Source organism: Dama dama, chromosome 6 (genome assembly GCF_033118175.1).
Source record: "Dama dama isolate Ldn47 chromosome 6, ASM3311817v1, whole genome shotgun sequence".
NCBI classification, from domain to species: Eukaryota; Metazoa; Chordata; class Mammalia; order Artiodactyla; family Cervidae; genus Dama; species Dama dama.
In genome coordinates this window covers 23,367,788-23,389,236 of record NC_083686.1, presented here as the reverse complement: position 1 = coordinate 23,389,236, position 21,449 = coordinate 23,367,788, and the positions used below count along the sequence as shown (strand labels likewise).

At 42.4% G+C, this 21,449-nt stretch overlaps 1 protein-coding gene across 1 annotated transcript in view; it reads left to right on the top strand.

The window, feature by feature from the left end:
- FRAS1 (Fraser extracellular matrix complex subunit 1) overlaps nucleotides 1-21,449 on the top strand; it is a 518,223-nt gene that overhangs the window by 330,999 nt on the left and 165,775 nt on the right. The window contains exons 23-27 of the mRNA XM_061145732.1: nucleotides 6,431-6,577; nucleotides 11,816-11,956; nucleotides 13,570-13,710; nucleotides 15,402-15,542; nucleotides 19,038-19,308. Coding sequence (XP_061001715.1) covers nucleotides 6,431-6,577; nucleotides 11,816-11,956; nucleotides 13,570-13,710; nucleotides 15,402-15,542; nucleotides 19,038-19,308 — 841 coding nt within the window. The remainder of the gene's footprint in view (nucleotides 1-6,430; nucleotides 6,578-11,815; nucleotides 11,957-13,569; nucleotides 13,711-15,401; nucleotides 15,543-19,037; nucleotides 19,309-21,449) is intronic.

Genomic DNA, 21,449 nt, shown 5'->3' with positions numbered 1-21,449 from the left:
TAACTCAGATTCGGGCCTAATCGGAAGTGCTGGGCTAGGTCTGCAAGCACCAGTTGTGTGATCTTGGGCCAATCATTTAACCTCTCTGAACTGTAGTTATCTCATTAAAATACTTAAAGTGTTAGTCTATTTCATTCCCATGGTTTCTGTTAGTGAGTCAGTTCCAAGATCCTGAGCAGAGAGCAGAGCTCATTCAAAGTACACAAGCCATGACCTCAGCACTTCACTGGGTTTGTTTTTGAGAAGTGTTTGTTGATTATTGACAATATGCAAGGCTTGATATGCTACAGAGCATTCAGTTTCTGCCCAAACAGTAGTTATTTTTGTCTTGCATGACAGCTACTTGTATAGATGTCTTAGTTCTCAAATAAGCCAAAGCATGATTAATTATCTGAGTCACACACAAACGAAGAGGTGGGATAAATTGGGGCAAGGGCAAATCGGAGGGGAAAAAAATCAGGAAGAGCTTCACAGATGAAGGAACAGTTTTTAGAAAGGCTGAGGAGGCTTATTTCATTTCAGTCAGTAAAGTGTCAGTTGCCAAAAAACTGTGTTGCACTTTTCTCATTTTGAAAATGACAGTTAACAAATACAGTGCAGATATTTCAAGTCTGTGTCCTAGGAAGGCCCATGTTGAAGGAATTAGAGAGTCATGGTTAGGAGAGTGGGCTCTCAAATCAGGTAATGAAATTGCAACTCCTAACTGCCCCTTAACTAGCTTTGTGACCTTGAGCAGGTGAATTAACCACCAGGCTTTAGTTTCTTTTTTCTATAAAAGGGGGATTGTAATAGTGCCTATATCTAGGCTTTCCCTGGGGGCTCAGTGGGAAAGAATCTACCTGCCAATGGAGGAGTTCAGTTCAGTTCAGTCACTCAGTTGTGTCCAACTCTTTGCAACCCCATGGACCGAAGTACGCCACGCTTCCTGTCCATCACCAACTCCCGGAGCCTACCCAAACTCATGTCCATTGAGTCAGTGATGCCATCCAACCATCTCATCCTCTGTCGTCCCCTTCTCCTCCTGCCTTCAGTCTTGCTCAGGGTCTTTTCCAATGAGTCACTTCTTTGCATCAGGTGGCCAAAGTATTGGAGTTTTGGCTTCAGCATCAGTCCTTCCAATGAATATTCAGGACTGATTTCCTTTAGTCCTGGAGCCAATTTCCTTTAGCCAATGGAGGAAACACAATCTCTGGTCCAGGAAGATCCCACATAGCCCAGATCAACTCAACCCATGTGCCACAACTACTGAAGCCTACACGCCCTAGAGCCTGTGCTCCCCAATAGGAGAAGCCACCAGTGAGGATACTCACTGCAACTAGAGAGTAGCCCCCACTTGCTGCAACTAGAGAAAGCTCATGTGCATCAGTGAAGACCTAGCACAGCCAAATAAATAGTTTCTACATCTAACGTCATTGCACTTAGCATTGACTTTAGCAGAGAATAAGCTGTCACTATAGCTATCATTGTGTTACCATCATCATGTGAAATGAGACGCAAATCAAGCATTAAAAGATATCTACACTTTATAAATAGAAAGATATTACTGCTAGTTTATGGAGATGTTTGCAAGGATTAGCATTTGAAATGAAGTTCTACAGAACCCCCCGTTTTGCATTATCTGTTTAGAAACCGGAGATAAAAATCCCTTTTCAAGACAAAAGATTTTTTTCTTTTTACTTTTGTAACAAAACCTTTGCTTGGCATATATCAACTGTCTACCGGCATCTGTAGGTTCTGTAATGCAAGAGACATGAATGAAATACTTGCGTGTTCTTTTCAAGAGCAAGGGAGTACTGCTGTAGAAGGAGTGACTTAGATTGATGGGGCTCTTCACCGCAGTAGAATCACAGAAATAAAAGTTCAAAGAAAAAAAACAGAATCCCTTATATGGTGTATAGGTGACAGAAATACGTTGCATGGAAATATATCTCTTCTGGTAAGCTTCTGCCCTGAACAAATGCATTTGCTACGCTACCATGTAAATAGGATTTTATAGACTAAGTCAGTTAAATTAAGAATATTCTAACTTTAGTCCTTTACTAAAGCTTAGGGTTCGTTCTTCCAACGATTGAGTAAAGCGTGCCCCTAAGTTGTGGTATTTGAATTTCTAGTACTTAAAAATATTATCCACAGTGTCCTTTTCTAATGCTCATCATTAGAGACAATTATAGGCCTGAAAATTGTAGAAATTGTTCTGTAAAGGGCTTTGTAGTAAATATAATCAGTATAAAGGGGAGACATTGATAACCATATTATAGAAAAAAGAGCTGCAGAGCTGTCTAGAGCCTGGTTACAGAAACCTTTAGAAATTGCATACTGAGCTCTAAAATTAAAGGACAACCAGTTGAGCAGATAAAGAAGAGATGATAATTGAGGATCTCAGTACTTGAAACCATAGGGCCCTAGGGTGGCAGGAGAACTCCAGGGTGTCTGAGCCAACCTCACACCCAGGGCAGAGGTTTTCTCTCACCCCTTCACAGGCATCTGCAGATGAGGAAGGGAGGTCCATTGGTGGGGGCCATAGTTGTTGGACAGTTCTTTCTCATCAGCCCTAGAACTTCCCTCTAGGGAAGTTTAGCATGGCTCCTTGCTCATTCATTCAGACTGTTATCTTCAAAAGTTGGAAATTAGCCATCATCTCCCAGTTGGACTTCTCTGCTCCTGGCAGGACTGGAGTCAGTGGAATATAGGAGCAAAAAGAGAGGACCATCTCAGAGGTATAGTAGCAAACAGGCCTATTCAGGAGGGAGAATGGACTTCATAGGCTGTGAGATCGCTTCCTCTTCTGTGAATGATGGTTAAGGTACATCCCTGCTTCCTTCACTGCTCCCTGGTCTACTTGCCACCATCTTCACTATCTTCTTGGCATTTTCCATGGGGTCACTGACCTCAGAGAACTGCACCTGTTACTTGAGATGTGGTCCCCCAATGTGACTGCAATAAGATTAATACCCTCTGTGGTCTGAATGTGCTAAGATGGAGGAAAGGGCCTGCACCCACACTGCTCTGAAGGGGGACACTGAGAACCCAAGAGGCTTGGAATCTGCAGAACCAATTTGAGTGAGACAAGGTCATGCGGGGATTAGAGGAGGATAAGGGGTTTAGTAAGAGAGGAAGAAAGATTCAAAGAGAAATGATGGAAGCCCCCTGCTCTGTAGTCTGACACCACTGCATCCCTCCAGATCTTCCATATAGTCTTAATAATTCACATCGCTCGGCAGGAACCCTTTTCTCGTGGAAGTCAGTGAAGGGGCTGAGTTATACTTCTGGAATGAGAGACTTCGCAGAAGGACTCGAGAACACACAGGCCGACGGAAGGCTGAGGAAGTAAACTTCAGGAAACTCTTAGGTGTCAGCACAGGGCACTGCCCTGTCACCCCCACGCGGAGAAACTGGCCTTGAGGCTTCATTTTGCAGCCTTACATACAACAGGGGGTCCAGCTGACATCGAGGTTTACATGAAGGCTCTTCAGCTTAAGACTGTTCATTTCTTTAGTACCAGGTCAACTTTTAGTAAGCTCTTAATCAACTAAGATTCTTAGATTTTTTTTTTTATAATAACTGCTGTTTAAACAGGCCTTCTGTCTCCTCTGTTTGTACAATTGGTTGTGGAACATAAATGCAGGACTCTCCTTACAGTGAGGCTTATTTCACCTGATTTAGTCAGACAGTTCAGTCGCTCAGTCATGTCCGACTTTTTGTGACCCCATGGACTGCAGCTCGCCAGGCTTCCCTGTCTTTCACTATCTCCCAGAGTTTGCTCAAACTCATGTCCATTGAGTCCATTGAGTCATGTCCATTGAGCCCATTGAACTATGGATGGAGGTTCATGACATTGTACAGGAGGCAGTGATCAAGACTATCCCCTAGAAAAAGAAATGCAAAAAAGGCAAAATAGTTGTCTGAGAAGGCCTTACAAATAGCTGAGAAAAGAAGAGAAGCAAAAGGCAAATGAGAAAAGGAAAGATATACCCATTTAAATTTCAGCTGATTGTTTTTAGTTTATTGCTATGTTTAGTTGCTCAGTGGTATCCAGCTCTTTGCGACCCCATGGACTGTAGGCTGATAAACCCCTCTGTCCATGGGATCCTCTGGGCAAGAATATTGGAGTGGGTTTGCCATTTCCTCCTCCACAGGATCTTCCCGACCCAGGGATCGAACCCACATTTCCTGATTGGCAGGTAGGTTCTTTAGCACCAGGGAATCCTAATTTACTGCTACAACTGGCTAAGGTAAATTTGAATTTTTCTTTCAGGTAGTATATGTTCAGTATAAGTGTATGCGGCATATTTAAACATCATTAGCATGATCTCTGTTTTCATTAAAGTCATTGATAAAAATAATCAAGTAAGAAATTAACTTCATCATAATATGCTAGTACAGACATTCATTTCCAGTTACAATGATTTACCGACAACTTTTTTAGTATGTATTTCAGCTATCTTCAAATCCACCTACGGCTGCTAGACACCACTTCATTTTTGTATTCACAGGTGTATCTTTGAGATTTTTGTCAGACCCTTTGGCAAAATTAAGATACAATGGGTATAGAAGTCCTACCTCCAAAAATGATAAAAGTTTAGCCTGATATAAGTTTCCAGCAATTATTCCTTTCTAATTATTGTTAAGCTAGCTGTTTGAAATTCCAGTCTAGAATTTTCCTAGGACTTTTAATTACCAGTTTACATATCATAACTGATATTTTATACCAGTGGCTTTTCTTGTAGGTGAAACAAAAGGAGTTTCTTTTTATTTTAGTGGGAGGTCATTTTACTGCATTTGATATCCTTTAGAACTAAAATTCACATGATCGCTCTCTAGAATTTTCATCTGAAACATACTGAGAAAATTTTAGAGTGAGGCAAAGATGCTAGTGCTTAAGTATATATGATTATGGTATCTGGCTTCTATCATTTATATTGCTAGTATTTATTGAACACCAATTTCCCAATGGCTTAGTGGGTGAAGAATACACCTGCAATGCAGGAGATGCAGGAGACACGGGTTCTATCTCTGAATTGGGAAGATCCCCTGGAGGAGGAAATGGCAACCCACTCCAGTACCCTTGCCTGAAGGATCCCATGGACAGAGGAGCCTGCAGGCTACAGTCGGTGGAATCATATAGAGTCAGATGTGACTTAGCACAGACATAATTTTAGATAACCACCTGGGTACTGGGGACTGTGAAAGAAACAAAACAAATCTAGTCTTTGCTTCCACAAGTCTTACAGCTTTAAATGATAAAGATGGTAAATAATCACTGAATAGAACATTTCTATTAATGGCAAGAATGAAATGTATAAGAACTGTACCTGGGAGACCTGAGACTTGTTCCAGACTGGAGGGTCAGGGAAGGCCTTTATGTGGAAGAGACAGAAGAATGAGTAAGAGTTAAAGACAAGAGACATGGAGATTATATTGAGAGGATTCAAATATGTTTACTATGATTTCTAGGTGGGAAGAATGGAGGGAATGATGGAGAGCAATATTTGCAGAAATGATGGCTAAAATTTTTCCAAGACTGAAGAAAGATATGCATTCATAGACGAAAGTGCCCTCTGACACTTGATAAGTCTGAATTTTAGAAAAAAGTCACTTTTGGGGATTCATGGAATAGAATGCAAGGAGTGAAACCAATTAGGAGGCTATGATAGTGGTCCAGTAAGAAATGATGATGGCTTGGATGTCCTGGCATGTGTGGACATGGAGAAAAGCAAAAAGTTCTAAGAATTATATAGGAGAATTCATGTAAATAAGATCCAGTGAGTGATGAATTAGGATCGAGAGAAAGAGAGGTGCCAGAATAGATTCTAAGGTTTCTAGAGTCAACAACTGAGCAGGTGGAGAAATGCTAGTTGTTAAATCAGAGAGAGATGGAAGCATGATGGTTGATGGGATTTGGGGATCATCTATGAACGCCTAAATACGTGGCTGCTACGAATTAGAACTGGGGAAATCAGTAAGCCAGGTCACCTTAGAGTCCTTTGTATCTTAAAATATGGGACTTCCCGAGCTCCAGATTAAGTCAGTACCCAATTTTAATCTTGGCATCACACAAAAATCTAAATCTACATTGCGAGCTGTAGGAGCCTTGATTCTTTAAGAAGCAAAGTTCCAGTGACACTCTGGTTTATTATTTCAGAGATCTTGGAATAAGTATAAATTCTATGGCTGAGGCATGGTACAGTTTGGATGTGGGATTTCTGTTCTTGGGTTCATAATTTATCTTCTCTGGAAAATAAAATTTCCCTGATTTTGGAAGATAAGACTAACATTTTCTGTTACTGTTGATCACAGGGGAGGGTTCTGAGCAGTGTTAGGGAATAGGTTAGAGCGAGGCTGTTCGTTCACAGCATCTGTCTAGGTTTGATCAGTGCTTCCGTATTTGCAATTCTAATCATCTGGTCATTTTCTTTTCCTATCTGCTCAGCATGCAACGTGCATTGTGGAAGCTGTGATTCCCAGGCCAGCTGTACCTCCTGCCGAGATCCAAGCAAGGTCCTGCTCTTCGGGGACTGTCAGCATGAGAGCTGTGCCCCGCAGTACTATCTGGACTTCTCCACCAAGATGTGCAAAGGTAACGCTCTTCCTGAATTGCATGACAGCTCTCTTACTTGGTGATACCCCTTTACTGGAGAATTCCACTCCCCCAATTTGGAAAATACTGTCATCGGGTATTTAGACTTTCTCTGATGATAGTGAGAAGACATTATGTATGTATGTATGTATTCATTAATTTATTTATGAAGCAAGTATTTTTGAGTACCTACTATGGCCTAGATATTGTGCCAGGTGTTAGTAACTAGAGGGCTTCCCAGGTGGCTCAGTGGTAAAGAATCCACCTGCCAATGCAGGAGACGCAGGAGATGAGGGTTTGATCCCTGGGTCAGGAAAATTCCCTGGCGGAGGGCATGGCAGCCCACTCCAGTATTCTTGCCTGGAGAATCCATGGGGCCGCAAAGAGTCGGAAATGCCTGAGCACGGGACACATGCACATTAGTATTAATTGCTAGACCAGAGGTGGCAAACTAGAAATCCTCAGGTTGTATTTGGTCCAAGACTTGTTTTTCTCCCCACTAAATGTATTATAACCATGTTTTAAAATTCTCAACTCTTTGCCTTCTAAAAAATCAGGAGACTTGACATACAAAAGTTGAGATTTGCAGTTTCTTTTGAGAGTCAGAAGTTCTGGCAGTACTGGGTGTGCGTCCTTCCGTGTAGCAGTAGGTTGGAGACATGTAGCAGTTGTCTCCATTGGGGGAGCATGATCTCCTAAGATTGCCACAGTCCCCATCATTCCCTGTTCTATCACACCAGGCCTCTTTGGAAGATTTTCATTGCCTTCCTTGGCCTGCAGGCATTTGCACTTACAACTCTAGATTGGCATACTCTAAGCTTAATGAGGAAGGAAGTTGTATCTAATTTGTTCATCTCTGCTTAACATACTTCAGAGTGAAGATGCAGTCCTTGTTCTCCAGGTGTTCTTAAGGAAGCAATGTCAAAAACCAAGTAGCTTTTACCTTGCTCTCCAGTGTTCAGAATGATTGGAGCTTATGTTCTTCCAATGGCAGCAGTCAGCTGGGAGAAAAACAGAACTGAAGGGTGGATTTTCCTTGCTCCTGTTCAGTTTCTCTTCTCCATTTCTCCATTCCAGGTTCCACACACTGTCCCCCTTACCCTTTCTGATTCTGCCAAAAAAGCTAGGGCTCAGAATTGGAGGTCAAACATCTATCAGATAAACTTGGGATGCTTTAAGGTTTTGCAAAATTGTGTATTTTCCATTCCAAGAAATTCTACCTGGCTGTTAACTTTGGTGGTCTTCTATGCTCAAGACCACAAAATCTCTTCTAGTTTTTTTCTAACCGATGGTTTTCAGTCTGTGGTGAAAAACAAGATTCCAACAAATCCTCCCTGTTGTAAAGTGATTTCATAACCGTGCTGGCGGTTTTCAAGGCTCTGTTTTAGTCATCCTCCCTCAGGACTGAGTCAGTCAAATAAATGAGTGAGATTAACTTCATGAATCTTCTTAGAAGCACGTGTACTATCTTGCACATTTACTTGCTTCTCTGGGACTAAGACATATTGCCTCAGAGAAGATAGAAAGGTGACTAACGAGAGGTTTCCTTAGCTTCTTAGTGAAGGGGGACACGGGACAAGCCAACACTGAGTGGTGAGACTTTCTCCAGGGAAACTAGTTCAGCCGCAAACCTTTATTAAGTTGCCATGTACCAGGCACTGTGCTGAGTTCCTTCTATTCATTATTCCATTTAATTTTCACAGTTTGCTGTTATTGTTGTTGTTCAGTCACTAAGTCATGTCCAACTCTTTGAGACTCCATGGGCCATAGCCCGCCAGGTTCCTCTGTTCATGGGATTTGCCAGGCAAGAATATTGGAGTGGGTTGCCATTTCCTTCTCCAATCTTCATAATAACCTTATGAAGATGCTCTTCTTATCCATATTTAACAGATAAAGAAACTAAGCCTTAAACACTTAAGGAAGGTGTGTAAGACATGCATATTAAAAGTGACAAAGCCTTGACTTGAATATCAGTTCAGTTCAGTCAGTTGTGTCCGACTCTTTGCGACCCCATGGACTGCAGCACACCAGGCTTCCCTGTCCATCACCAACTCCTGGAGCTTGCTCAAACTCATGTACATCGAGTCAGTTATGCCATCTAATCATCTCATCCTCTGTTGTCCCTTTCTCTTCCTGCCTTCAATCTTTCCCAGCATCAGGATCATTTCCAGTGAGTCAGTTCTTTGCATCAGGTAGCCAAAGTATTGGAGTTTCAACTTCAGCATCAATCCTTCCAATGAATACTCAGGACTGATCTTTAGGATGGACTGGTTGGATCTCCTTGCAGTCCAAGGGACTCTCAAGAGTCTTCTCTAACACGACAGTTCAAAAGCATCAATTCTTCTGTGCTCAGCTTTCTTAATAGTCCAGTTCTCATATCCATACATGACTACTGGAAAAACTATAGCCTTGAGTAGATAGACCTTTGTTGGCAGAGAAATGTCTCTGCTTTTTAATAAGCTGTCTAGGTTGGTCATAACTTTTCTTCCAAGGGGCAAGTGACTTTTAATTTCATTGCTGCAGTCACCATCTGCAGTGATTGTGGAGCCCAAAAAAATAGTCTTTCACTGTTTCCTCTGTTTCCCCATCTATTTGGCATGAAGTGATGGAACCAGATGCCATGATCTTAGTTTTCTGAATGTTGAGTTTTAAGCCAACTTTTTCACTCTCCTCTTTCACTTTCCTCAAGAGGCTCTTTAGTTCTTCTTCACTTTCTGCCATAAAGGTGGTGTCATCTGCATACCTGAAGTTATTGATATTTCTCCCGGCAATCTTGATTCTAGCTTATGCTTCATCCAGCCCAGCGTTTCTCATGATATACTCTACATATAAGTTAAATAAGCAGAGTGACAATATATAGCCCTGACATACTCATTTGCTGATTTGGAACCAGTCTATTATTCCATGTCCAGTTCTAACTGTTGCTTCTTGACCTGCATACAGATTTCTCAGGACACTGGTCAGGTGGTCTGGTATTCCCATCTGTTGAAGAATTTTCCACAGTTTGTTGTGATTCACACAGTCAAAGGCTTTGGCATACTTAATAAAGCAGAAGTAGATGTTTTTCTGGAACTCTCCTGCTTTTTCAGTGATCCAACGGATGTTGACAATTTGATCTCTGGTTCCTCTGCCTTTTCTAAATCCAGCTTGAACATCTGGAAGTTCATGGTTCACTGTTGAAGCCTGGCTTGGAGACTTTTGAGTATTACTTTGCTAACATGTGAGATGAGTGCACATGTGCGGTAGTTTGAACATTCTTTGGTTGCCTTTCTTTGGGATTGGAATGAAACCGACCTTTTCTAGTCCTGTGGGCACTGCTGAGTTTTCCAAATTTGCTGGCATATTGATTGCAGCACTGTCACAGCATCATCTTTGAGGATTTGAAATAGCTCAACTGGAATTCCATCACCGCCACTAGCTTTGTTTGTAGTGGTTTCCTAAGGCCAGATTGACTTCACATTCCAAAATGGTCTGGCTCTAGGGGAGTGGTCACACCATCATGGTTATCTCAGTCATGCATATCTTTTTTTATAATTCTTGTGTGTATTGTTACCACTTCTTCTTCTGTTAGGTCATACCATTTGTGTCCTTTATTGTGCCCATCTTTGCATGAAATATTCCCTTGGTATCTCTAATTTTCTTGAAGAGAGCTCTACTCTTTCCCATTCTATTGTTTTCCTCTATTTCTTTGCATTGATCACTGAGGAAGGTTTTCTTATCTCTCCTTGCTATTCTTTCGAATTCTGCATTCAAATGGGTATATCTTTCCTTTTCTCCTTTGCCTTTCATGTCTTTTCTTTTCTCAGCCATTTATAAGGCCTCCTCGCACAACCATTTTGCCTTTTTGCATTTCTTTTTCTTGGGGATGGTCTTGATCACTGCCTCATGTACAGTGTCACAAACCTCGGTCCATAGTTCTTCAGGCACTCTGTCTATCAGATATAACCCCTTGAATCTATTTGTAACTTCCATTGTGACTTGAATGTATATCGACTTGATTTCAAAACCAAGTACTTAACTCTGCTTTCTTGTCCTGTCATCCATGCATGAAGGACTGACCTTTCGAGCTAGAACTTTGCATTTTCTGACAGCATTGGAATTGCCTAGGCCAAAACAACAGCAGCAACAACCAGAATAATCATAATCACCAAAGTCATAGCCACAGTACCACGTTTTCCTGCATCCCACACCCCAGGCCTGATTCGGTAGTTCTGACAGTGAACCTGATGATCCGTATTTCTAACAATCCCCCTGGATCACTTGTGTGGGCGACTTGGGCTAGGATACACTCGAACATAAGCTTCTTGAGGATGGTTTACACCCACCACTTGATAAGCTGGCTCTAGGCTGTATACCCCACAGATGTTTGTTTGAGTCAATGAACATGTAAAGGAATCAAGTCTGCTCTGCATGAGATCTGTTTTATATCAGGAATTTCTTTCTGTACTGTTCTTTCACACCCTTTTAACTCCAGCGTCAATGCTTCTTTGCGTTGTGTTGGTCACTGCCTGATTTCTGAGAGGAAGGGAATCACGCAGCTGGTGTTAGTGGAGTGAGCAGATGCATCCTTCCTCGAGTCTCTGACATCCTTTGAAAGTGAAAGTATTATTTCCTCGATCATATCCAATTCTTTGCCACCCAGTGGACTGTAGCCTGCTAGGCTATTCTGTCCATGGGATTCTTCAGGCAAGAATACTGGGGTCAGTTACCATTCCCTTCTCCAGGGGATCTTCCCAACCCAGGGATCAAACCCAGCTCTCCTGCATTGTAGGAAGATTCTGTACTGTCTGAACCACTAGGAAAGCTCCCTGGCTTCCTTTACCTGTTGGCATTTGGAGGAGATCCTGTTAGGTTTGTGGAAGCAAATTGGCCACTCTCTGGAGCAGGCTTTGCATGAAGATGCTGTGTCTCAAGGATACAGAACTCTAGAGCCCTTATCGAATAAGATCCAGTTGGTCTGGCTCCTCAGCAGCCCCGCTGACAAGCAGTCTTCACAGAAGCGTGGAGCAATCCTTGTACATGCCGTGTATGTGCCGTGTCTAACATAATTAGGAAACACTCAACCTCAGAGAGGCGTGCAGGCTACTACAAGCAGAGCCTCATTAGAGCTCATGTACCTGACATCTCTTATGGTGTCCTCACTTTACCCTGTGCAGCTGCCGACAACGTCCTTGTAAATTAGTCTCTGGGACTGAGGGTGGACAGAAAGGAAGCTGATTGAAGGAACTTTCTTTCTAGAGTGTGACTGGAGTTGCAATGCGTGCAGCGGGCCTCTGAGGACAGACTGCCTCCAATGCATGGACGGCTATGTTCTCCAGGACGGCGCCTGCATGGAGCAGTGCTCAGCATCATTTTACCAGGACCTGGGCCTCTGCAAGAGTAAGTATCTGCAGCCCTTCTCTGTGCTCACCCAAGCTTCCATCTCTTCTGATTGCCACTGTTCCGAGAAGGAAGGAGTCCATGGAAAGTTTTCCTTATGGCTTTTTATCCCATTTCTGGTTTCCTTCTTAAGAGCTTTTCTTTGTTATCATGAAAATGTCCCCTCTTTCCTTCTCCCATGCCCCAACTTGTATGCTAAGTTGCTTCAGTCATGTCCAACTCTTTGAGATCCCATGGACTGTAGCCTGCCAGGCTCCTCTGTCCACAGGATTCTCCAGGAAAGAATACTGGAGTGGGTTGCCATTTCCTCCTCTAGAGGGTCTTCCCAACCCAGAAATCTTGCCAGGGTCTCTTATGTCTCCTGCATTGGCAGGGGGCTTCTTTACCACTAGCGCCACCTGGGAAGCCCATGCTCTAACACAACATTCGATAATTTTGAAGTCCTCATGGGAATCTTAGGGGTATATGGCCACACAAACAGGTTTGTTTTGACCATTAGTTTTGGATTTCCTTAAAAATTGAACAGTGCTGTGCTCCAGATGGAGGGGTCGGTGTGCTCTGGTCATCTGAGCGCATTAAAAGACCATATTATAAAAAAAAATTTTTTTAAATAAATAAAAGACCATATTATTCCACCATCTGCCTCCCAAAAGCCTCTGTATACCATATGTATCTAACTATCAACTTACTCTGGTCCAGTACCTGCTTCAGCCTTAATTTAACACCACAAAATCTTCACATCCTGAAATGCCACCTGAAGTGCCCAGGCAGCCTTTCTGGGAACATCCTTGGGTGATGCTCTGATAACCAACCAGGCCAGCCAGGAAAGACTGACACTTCAGAGAACACTGCAGAGAGCCAAGGACTAGACAGTATTAATGATACTAGCTTGTCGTTCTTCAGTTGCTAAGTCATGTCCGACTCTTTGCGACCCCATGAGCTACAGCATGCCAGGCTCCCTTGCCCTTCACTATCTCCTGGAGTTTGCTCAAACTCATGTTCATTGAGTCAGTGATGCCATCTTCCAACCATCTCATCCTTTGTTGCTCCCTTCTCCTCTTGCTCTCAGGCTTTCCTAGCATCAGGGTCTTTTTTCAGTGAGTCGGCTCTTCACATCAGGTGGACAGAGTATTGGAGTTTCAGCTTCAGCATCAGTCCTTCCAATGAGTATTCAGGGTTGATTTCCTTTAGGATTGACTGGTTTGATCTCCTTGCAGTCCAAGGGACTCTCAAGAGTCTTTTCCAGCACTACAATTGGAAAGCATCAATTCTTCAGGGCTCAGCCTTCTTCGCGGTCCACCTCTCACATCCATACATGACTGCTGGAAAATATCTGTCAATTTATAGTTTGCAGAGTATTTTTCATTTCTCCAAAGAGCTGGGTAGAGCAGCGTGTTCTTTCCATTTTACAGGCGAGAACACTGAGGCTCAGAGAAGTCCAGTTACTAGTGCTAAGTCACCCAGTTTGTCAGCACAGCAGTCACAGTCAGAAGCCTGGCTTCCTGACTCCCAGTCTGCTGCCTGGCCCACTAGGTTGCCTGGCCTCACCATGAGGGCCAGGAGCCCCTTGGAAAGCTACACACACTCCTGTCGACTTGATTTGTGTCTTTCAGGCTGCGACAGCTACTGTCTCCAGTGCCAAGGTCCCCGTGAGTGCACCCGCTGTGAAGAGCCGTTTCTCCTCTTGGAAGCCCAGTGTGTCCAGGAATGCGGGAAGGGTTTCTTTGCAGACCACGCTAACCACAAATGCATGGGTGAGCTGGAGACTATACTGCATTCCCTGAAAGAAGTGAGGGCAGCAAGGAAGTCGGGTGTGTTGATTCTCAGGTAGCCAGGGAGAATCTGAATTAGGAGCAGAATGAAAACCTAGGGAGTTTGGCCTAAAGTAATTGATGGCTTCTTGTGCACCCCTGCCAATGGCTGGCTAAATAGAATGTGGAAGTGCAGACCAATAATTCTTTTGCACAGATCAATGTTGTCCCTAAAGGTCTGCATGGAAACGATGCCAATATTTCATGGAATAGAAAGCTTATATTGAACTAAGGTGAGATGTCCATTAAGAGTAGGTCAGCCCTATTAACATGGGGCCAGGGTGTTCAACGTGTACACTAAATTACCTGTTAACCTTCTTACTGCCATTATATGCTTGAAGAAAAGAAATTTGGGGAACATTTTAGTGAGATATGTTGAACTTTTATGTTAAACTGAAGTTAAACCCAAAGTCTTAATCTCCTTGTCCATTAAGTTATTCACAAGAGCTTCCTCGGTTTGTTCTCATCATTTCTATCAAAACTTGGTACCGTGTTGTTATTCAGTCCCTAAGTTGTGTCTGACTGTTTGCGACCCCATGGACTGTAGCTCACCAGGCTTCTCTGTCTATCGGGTTCTCCAGACAAGAATACGGAGTGGCTGCCATTTCCTTCTCCAGAGAATCTTCCCGACCATGTATCAAACCTGTGTCTCCTGCATTCGCAGATGGATTCTTTACCATGAGCCTCCTGGGAAGCCCATACTTTAAAGGACAATTGATATTTAATGATAATGCCTTTACCCAGGCATGGCATTTTATATTTTCCCAAATTTCCTTCATCTGCATTATCTCATTTAACATTCACAATCACTTGGTAAAATATGGCAGACACTATGAATCTTGTTTTACAAGTGGAAAAAAAAAAAGAGACTTAGGAATTAACCAGCACAACATAAAATCAGATATTAAACTCAGATTTTCTGACTCAAGACTTTTTAAACTATCCTGTGCCACCTCTTTCTAACAGCTCAACTGAGGAAGCAGAATAATAAGTGGTAAACACTTGAGTTATAGAAGATAATTGACTTGATTCAAAGAAATAATCTATGGTCTTTTTAAAAAGCTTGCTTTCCCCATATATTTAAAATAATAAAAATAAGAAAAGCCATGATAGTGGTACTTTTGAGTTCTTTTGTGTGCCCAGTACTACTCTGGTCACTTCTCCTGATGTAGAGCACCTGTAATCCAACCAACATCAGTGCATTAGGTGCTATTTATCTCCATTTTGAAGATGAGAAAATTATTACAGCACAGGCTGTTAAAACAACTTGCCCGAATTCAACAGCTGTTAAGTAGTAGAAGAGAGGAATGATACCCCAACAGGATTTATGCTCTTAATCCCTAGAAACTGCCTCCCTTACAAGTCAGTATGGTTAACTTTTAAACAATCCGTTTATGTGCAACATGTTCAGGTCATAGTGTGTAAAGCAGAGGTGCTCCTCCCTGTTCACGGCCTTGCTGGGGTAGACCAGCTGTCTATGAAATTCTATAGGCAATGGTCAGAACTCTCTTCTGCTAACAGGTAGGTGGTCATACGTTGCTGTGCTTTCACTCCTCATTTCTTTGTCACTGGTGGCCCTCTCTGAGTGCCTGTGCCTTCATCCTGCCTGATTTGATGTGTCCTGTCTTTGATAGCCTGCCCTAAGGGGTGCTTGCGGTGCAGCCGCAGAGACTGGTGTGACCTCTGTGACCAGGGCTTCTTTCTGAAGAGCGGTCTTTGTCTCTCCAACTGTGTTCCTGGCTTCTCTGCCCACTCTTCTAATGAGACGTGTGCTGGTAAGTGCTTCTCCCCCAATGGTTTAATGAAATCACTTGTAATTTCTCCATGTAGAGGCTGACTTTGCAAATACAGTTGGCCCATGTGATGTGAAATGCAGGCTTCCCATTCTGGGAAAACCCTAGGTGCTGCTGTAAGGGACTTATTTAGAGACAATGAAAAATTGGGAGAATTCAACTTCTAAGATCTTTGAAAGGGAAAAAGAAGTCATCTGCACTTTAAAAGTCACAACTATCAGATCATAAATTTGACATAAAACTTATTGATGTCCCTGAACTACAGCCATGTTATAGAACATTTTATATATATGTTTATATTAATAGATATAATTTAGTATATTTTTATCAACATGTAGAACTAATTATGGCCAGGTGTAATGATGTATTCTTTGTGCACACTGGAGATAAATGATAAATAATTAGTGAACTGTGCCTAATCAGGAGCCTGCCCCATTAGGTTCACATACTGGAAGTAGATGGATTTCAAGCTTGTCTGTGTGCCATTAAGAATTAGGTAACATGTTAAAGAAATGGAACTAATCTTGTCTAACACATCAGTGGACGTTTTACCTTAAACAACAAAGAGAATAAAATTTAAATTCAGGCTTAATTTTGGACCCCCAAATTTTTACAGGTGAATGAAGATTGGGAGTTCTGAGCATTTCTTGGCTTTTGAGTGTCCTTCATCAATAACATGAATCATGTTTTATCACCTGCAGCCAATCATATTTTTCATCACTGTATTTCTGACCTCCTATGATATTAAGACTTCCCATGGGAAAAATTATCTTTGGCTTATTTTATTGGGATCCTTCTGAAGCCCTAAGTACTTGAGAGTCAGCTTACCCTACTTGGGATGTAATACAAGTCAACCTGTGCAAATGAATTCGACTTTCGTTAGAGTAATCTTACATTAGAAGTAGTTCCCCTGAAACTTGGCATTCCTAAACTGCCCTGTCCGTCCTACTTGTAAAAGGAAGCACTGCCAATTAAAGCTCCGGCAAAACAACTTGCAGGAGATGGGATGAATTCCACATCAAGGTCAGAAATACTAACTCATCCATCATATGTTTCCTGTGGACAGAGATCGTAAATTTTTAAAGCAACGTGTGTATATTTCACTTGAATTCTGAATGTAAGCCACCGATAATCCTACTTCACTGAAGGTTAACTGGTGCGGTTCCTGCAAATGATATCCGGCACTTGCCTCTCCTCTTGCCCTTGGTGGGTCTGATGGTCAGATATGACAGACGTGTTAAGAGAAGACTGTGTTCTCCAATGTGGCAACCAATTAGGATTACCTGTGGAGCTTATAAAATGACGAAGGCCCCACCCCAGAACATCTAAGTTAGAATCTCTGGTGGTAGAGCCTAAGTATCAATACTGTTTTAAAAAATCTCTATGATTCTTTATTGTTATTATTGAGATATAATTCACATACCATAGAACTTACCCATGAAAGCATATAATGAGGTTTTAGTATATCCACAATGCTACACAACCATCATCACAATCTAATTCTAGTTCATTTTAATCATCCTAAAAAGAAATTCAGTAACCACTAGTAATCTCTCTCTACTGACCCATTGCCTTAGCTCCTGCTAAACACAGAAACTGCAGTGCTTTCTGGCTCTATGGAATTGCCTACCCTAAATAGTTCACGTAGATGGAAGCATACAATATGTGGCCCTTTACATCTGGCTTCTTTCACCTGGCATACTAATTTCAAGGTTCCTCTGTGTTAGAACACGTATCAGTACCTCATTTCTTTTTTTGCTTGAATAATACTCCGTTGTATGCACATACCACATTTTGTTTATTCATTCAATTGACGCTTGATTGTTTCAGTTGTTCCCACTTTTGTTTTTTGTGAATAACACTGCTATGAACATTGGTGTTACAGTTTTTGTATGGACATATACTTTCAACCGGCTTCACTGATAGCTCAGTTGGTAAAGAATCTGCCTGCAATGCCGGAGACCCTGGTTCAATTCCTGGGTTGGGAAGGTCTGTTGGAGTAGGGATAGGCTAGTGGCTCAGATGGTAAGGCGTCTGCCTACAATGTGGGAGACCCGGGTTTGATCCCTGGGTCGGGAAGATCCTCTGGAGAAGGAAATGGCAATCCACTCCAGTACTCTTGCCTGGAAAATCCATGGGTCGCAAAGAGTCGGACACGACTGAGCGACTTCACTTTCACTTTTCACTTTCACCCACTCCACTACTCTTGGGCTTCCCTTGTGGCTGAGCTGGTAAAGAATCTGCCTGCAATGCAGGAGACCTAGATTCAATCCCTGGGTTGGAAAGATCTGCTGGGGAAGGGAAAGGCTACCAGTATTCTGACCTGGAGAATTCCATGGACTGTGTGTATAGTCCATGGGGTCGCAAAGAGTCAGACATGACTGAGCGACTTTCACTTTCACTTTCTATGCTTTCAGTACTCTTGGGTATATGCCTAGGAGCAGAATTGCTGGATCATGTGGTAGCTCTGTGTTTAATTCCTTGAGGAATCACCAGACTGTCTTCCCAAGTGGCTTACCATTTTCCATTCCACCAGCAATATATGAGATTTCTAGTTTCTCTACACCCTCAGGAAAACTTTATTCTGCTTCCTAAAATGGGTGTGAGATGATGATATCTTGTGATTTTAATTCAAATTTCCCTGGTGACTGATAATGTTGAGTACCTTTTCATGTGCTTATTGACCTTCCATATATCTTCTTAGGAGAAATGTCTGTTAATTGCCTACTTTAAAATTGGTTTATTTGTCATTTACTGAGTTGTAAGAATTCTTTATGTATATCCTGGATACAAAGGAGATACAAATCCCTTTTCAGATATGTGATTTGCAAATGTTTTCTCCTATTCTGTGGATTCTCTTTGCACTTTCCTGCTAATGTCCTTTTAAGCACAAATGTTTTTAGTATTAATGATGTCAGCTGTATCTATTTTTTCTTCTGTCACGTGTGCTTTTTGTGTCATATGTAAGAAAGCATTGCCTAATTTAAGATCACAAAGATTTTCTCCTGTATATTCTTCTAGGAGTTTTATAGTTTAACACTGACCCCCTATGTTATTCTCATGCACATCTAGAATGAGAACCACTGGATTAGAAGGATGCTTATAGAATACAGTAGTCTAGAGTTTCATCTTTGTAGTTCTGAATCAACATTACCCTTCTGTCATGTCTGACTCTTTGCAACCCCATGGGCTATAGCCTGCCAGGCTCCTCTGTCCATGGAATTCTCCAGGCAAGAATACTGGTGTGGGTAGCCATTCCCTTCTCTTGGTGATCTTCCCAACCTAGGGATTGAACCAACGAACCCACGTCTCCTGTGTCTCCTGCATTGCAGGTGGATTCTTTACCACTGAGCCGCCAGGGAAGCCCCATCTTTGTAGTTCTGAATGAATATTACACGTATATTTCTTTTAAAAAAATAATAATAACCTAATTAGTGACTGTACCAAGCCTGACCTTTGGATTCATATGTTTTCCAGGCAAAATACATACCCCTAGTCTTCACGTGAATGGTTCCCTCACCCTTGCAATTGGTTCAATGAAGCCTCTGGATTTTTTCCTTCTGAATGTTCAAGACCAGGGTGGCAGGGTCGAAGACCTACTGTTCCATGTGGTGAGCACCCCCACCAATGGTCAGCTCGTGCTGTCAAGGAATGGAAAAGAGGTTCAGCTCGACAAGGCTGGCCACTTCAGTTGGAAAGATGTGAAGGAGAAAAAAGTGCGTTTTGTGCACAGCAGAGAAAAGCCCAGGTGAGCCAGAGTTCTGCTGTTTTCCTCCTGTCTCCTCCCCATCAGTTCTCTGCGCGCCCTACCCTCTGCCCCTCAGAGCTCTCCCTCCTCTTCTGGGGGAGATCGATACTCTGCAAGTGCCGCTTTCAGCTGCCTGTCATCATTTCGCTGTAATTGCTCAGAGAGAGTGCTTCTGTTAGAGGCATTTTCATTTTATCACATAATTGTGGGTAATTCTCTGATGTGACGGGAAAGTTCCTAGTACAATTATCCAGTTTTTTTGGCCCGGGAGGAACAAAATCACTTCTATACCCAGATGCAGCTGCTACTTCAGCATTAGGGTTCTCTGCCAAAGGGGAGGGCATGGCTAGAGGATGGGGTGCATACTTTTTAAGGCGTTGTATGGTTCCTAGAATTTCAGATTTGGAAGGAAATGAGGAGTCATGGTTAACTTGTTATTATCCACTTTCTGGGACTAATTGTGGTTAATTTTAAAGCCTGATCCAGTTTTCTTCTGATGCCTAACACAATTCTGGCTGTCTTCCCCCACCCCAGCTGACATATGCTTCAGGAATGCAGCTGAGTGTTAACACTTACCCAAGCAAATCGAGCCGTATAATTTGCAGAGCAAATCTCCTAACTAGAAATCAGGGAACGCACCCCAAAGATTAGCCTCTTGGATTATCCTTTTCCCTGCTCTGCTTCACTAGTATAGCCTATTTCAAAGTGGACTCTATATGTAGATAGGGAGTTGAACCCCGTGGAACAGTGATAAAGGAAGCAGTGAAGATTTTCTACTATCACCACTAAATCTGAGAATTTTTAAAAGTGTTTAAGATCTGGACAAGTGGGGAGAAAAGTAGATCATATGTTTCCTGTTGCAGTTCAGAGCCAGTGATTTTGGTAACCTCAAAAGACCCATCTTACAGATGTAAGGACAACTAGTATTTGCTCACCATGACCCCCCCCCCCCCCCACATTGTGTGGCGCGCTTGATGTGAATTATGTATATTTATGTTCCCAGGCTACAGATGGGAAAACTGAGGCCCTGAGCATACATGTAATCCTGTCCAGGCCTCACAGCATATGAGTACAGAGCTGAGGCTCCAACCTATGGCCGTCTGATTCCACACCCCATGCCTTCAAACTCAATGATTTCTGCCTCCTTAGTAGTACTTAGTAATATAACAGATGTGCTTCCATCCTCCGGGGGCAAAAGTTCATTGTTATAGGAAAGTATTGCTCCAGAGATGGTGCTTAAAACTCTGGTGTCTGATGCCATAGAATCCCTTTGAGTTCTGTCTTCTCCATTCATTTTCCTTCAAGTATAGTTCTTCAGTGTTTGCATCACACATACACAGACACACATGCACAGCTCAATACCTGTAGTCATATGTCTCAGAATCACTTGTGAAGTGTGTGAAGTATATAAAGATCCATAGACAACCAAAGTTAAGTCTCTCATCTGTTTGATCTCTTTAATCCCTTATCATCGATTTCTTTCCAGGGTCAGCTTTGCACCCTTAAACAGGGCAAAGAGTGGCAACTATTTTACAGAGATTTCTTCCAGTATTCTTTTTACTTTTTAGTACCCATTTTAACTGGTGATGGACAGGGAGGCCTGGTATGCTGCTATTCATGGGGTCGCAAAGAGTCGGACACGACTGAGCGACTGAACTGAACTGAACTGACCCATTTTAACATTGGATTTCTTATCTAAAAAATTTTTTTAAAAGAAAGAATGAGAGGAATAGTAAAACAAGGTTAGTAGGAACTCACATTAAAAGGAAATTATATAAGTCTCTGGATGATACAGAAGCTAAAGGGGCTACCTGCCGCATGGGCTTGTGGTTGTTTTTTGCATGAACATGCCCACTAGGATTCTTTAGGATTGGCTTCCTTTGGGCTGGAATCCCTCTGTGGAGTGTGAAATGACTTGGAAATATAGTCGTAGTGACCCTGATTAGCTGGCATTGCTGTGAGGCTGAACACAGTTATTAGAATCTAAGGGCCACCAAAATCATTTTCCCCCGGTAGGGTGCAGGTAGCCACCCTTTCTCTCTGCATTCAGCTGTTTCATCACCTGTATTCTCTTGAAGTCTGGAGGTAGGAGGGGAGAGGGATAGGATTTGAACGGAACCAAAAATGAAAGGAAGGGTGGA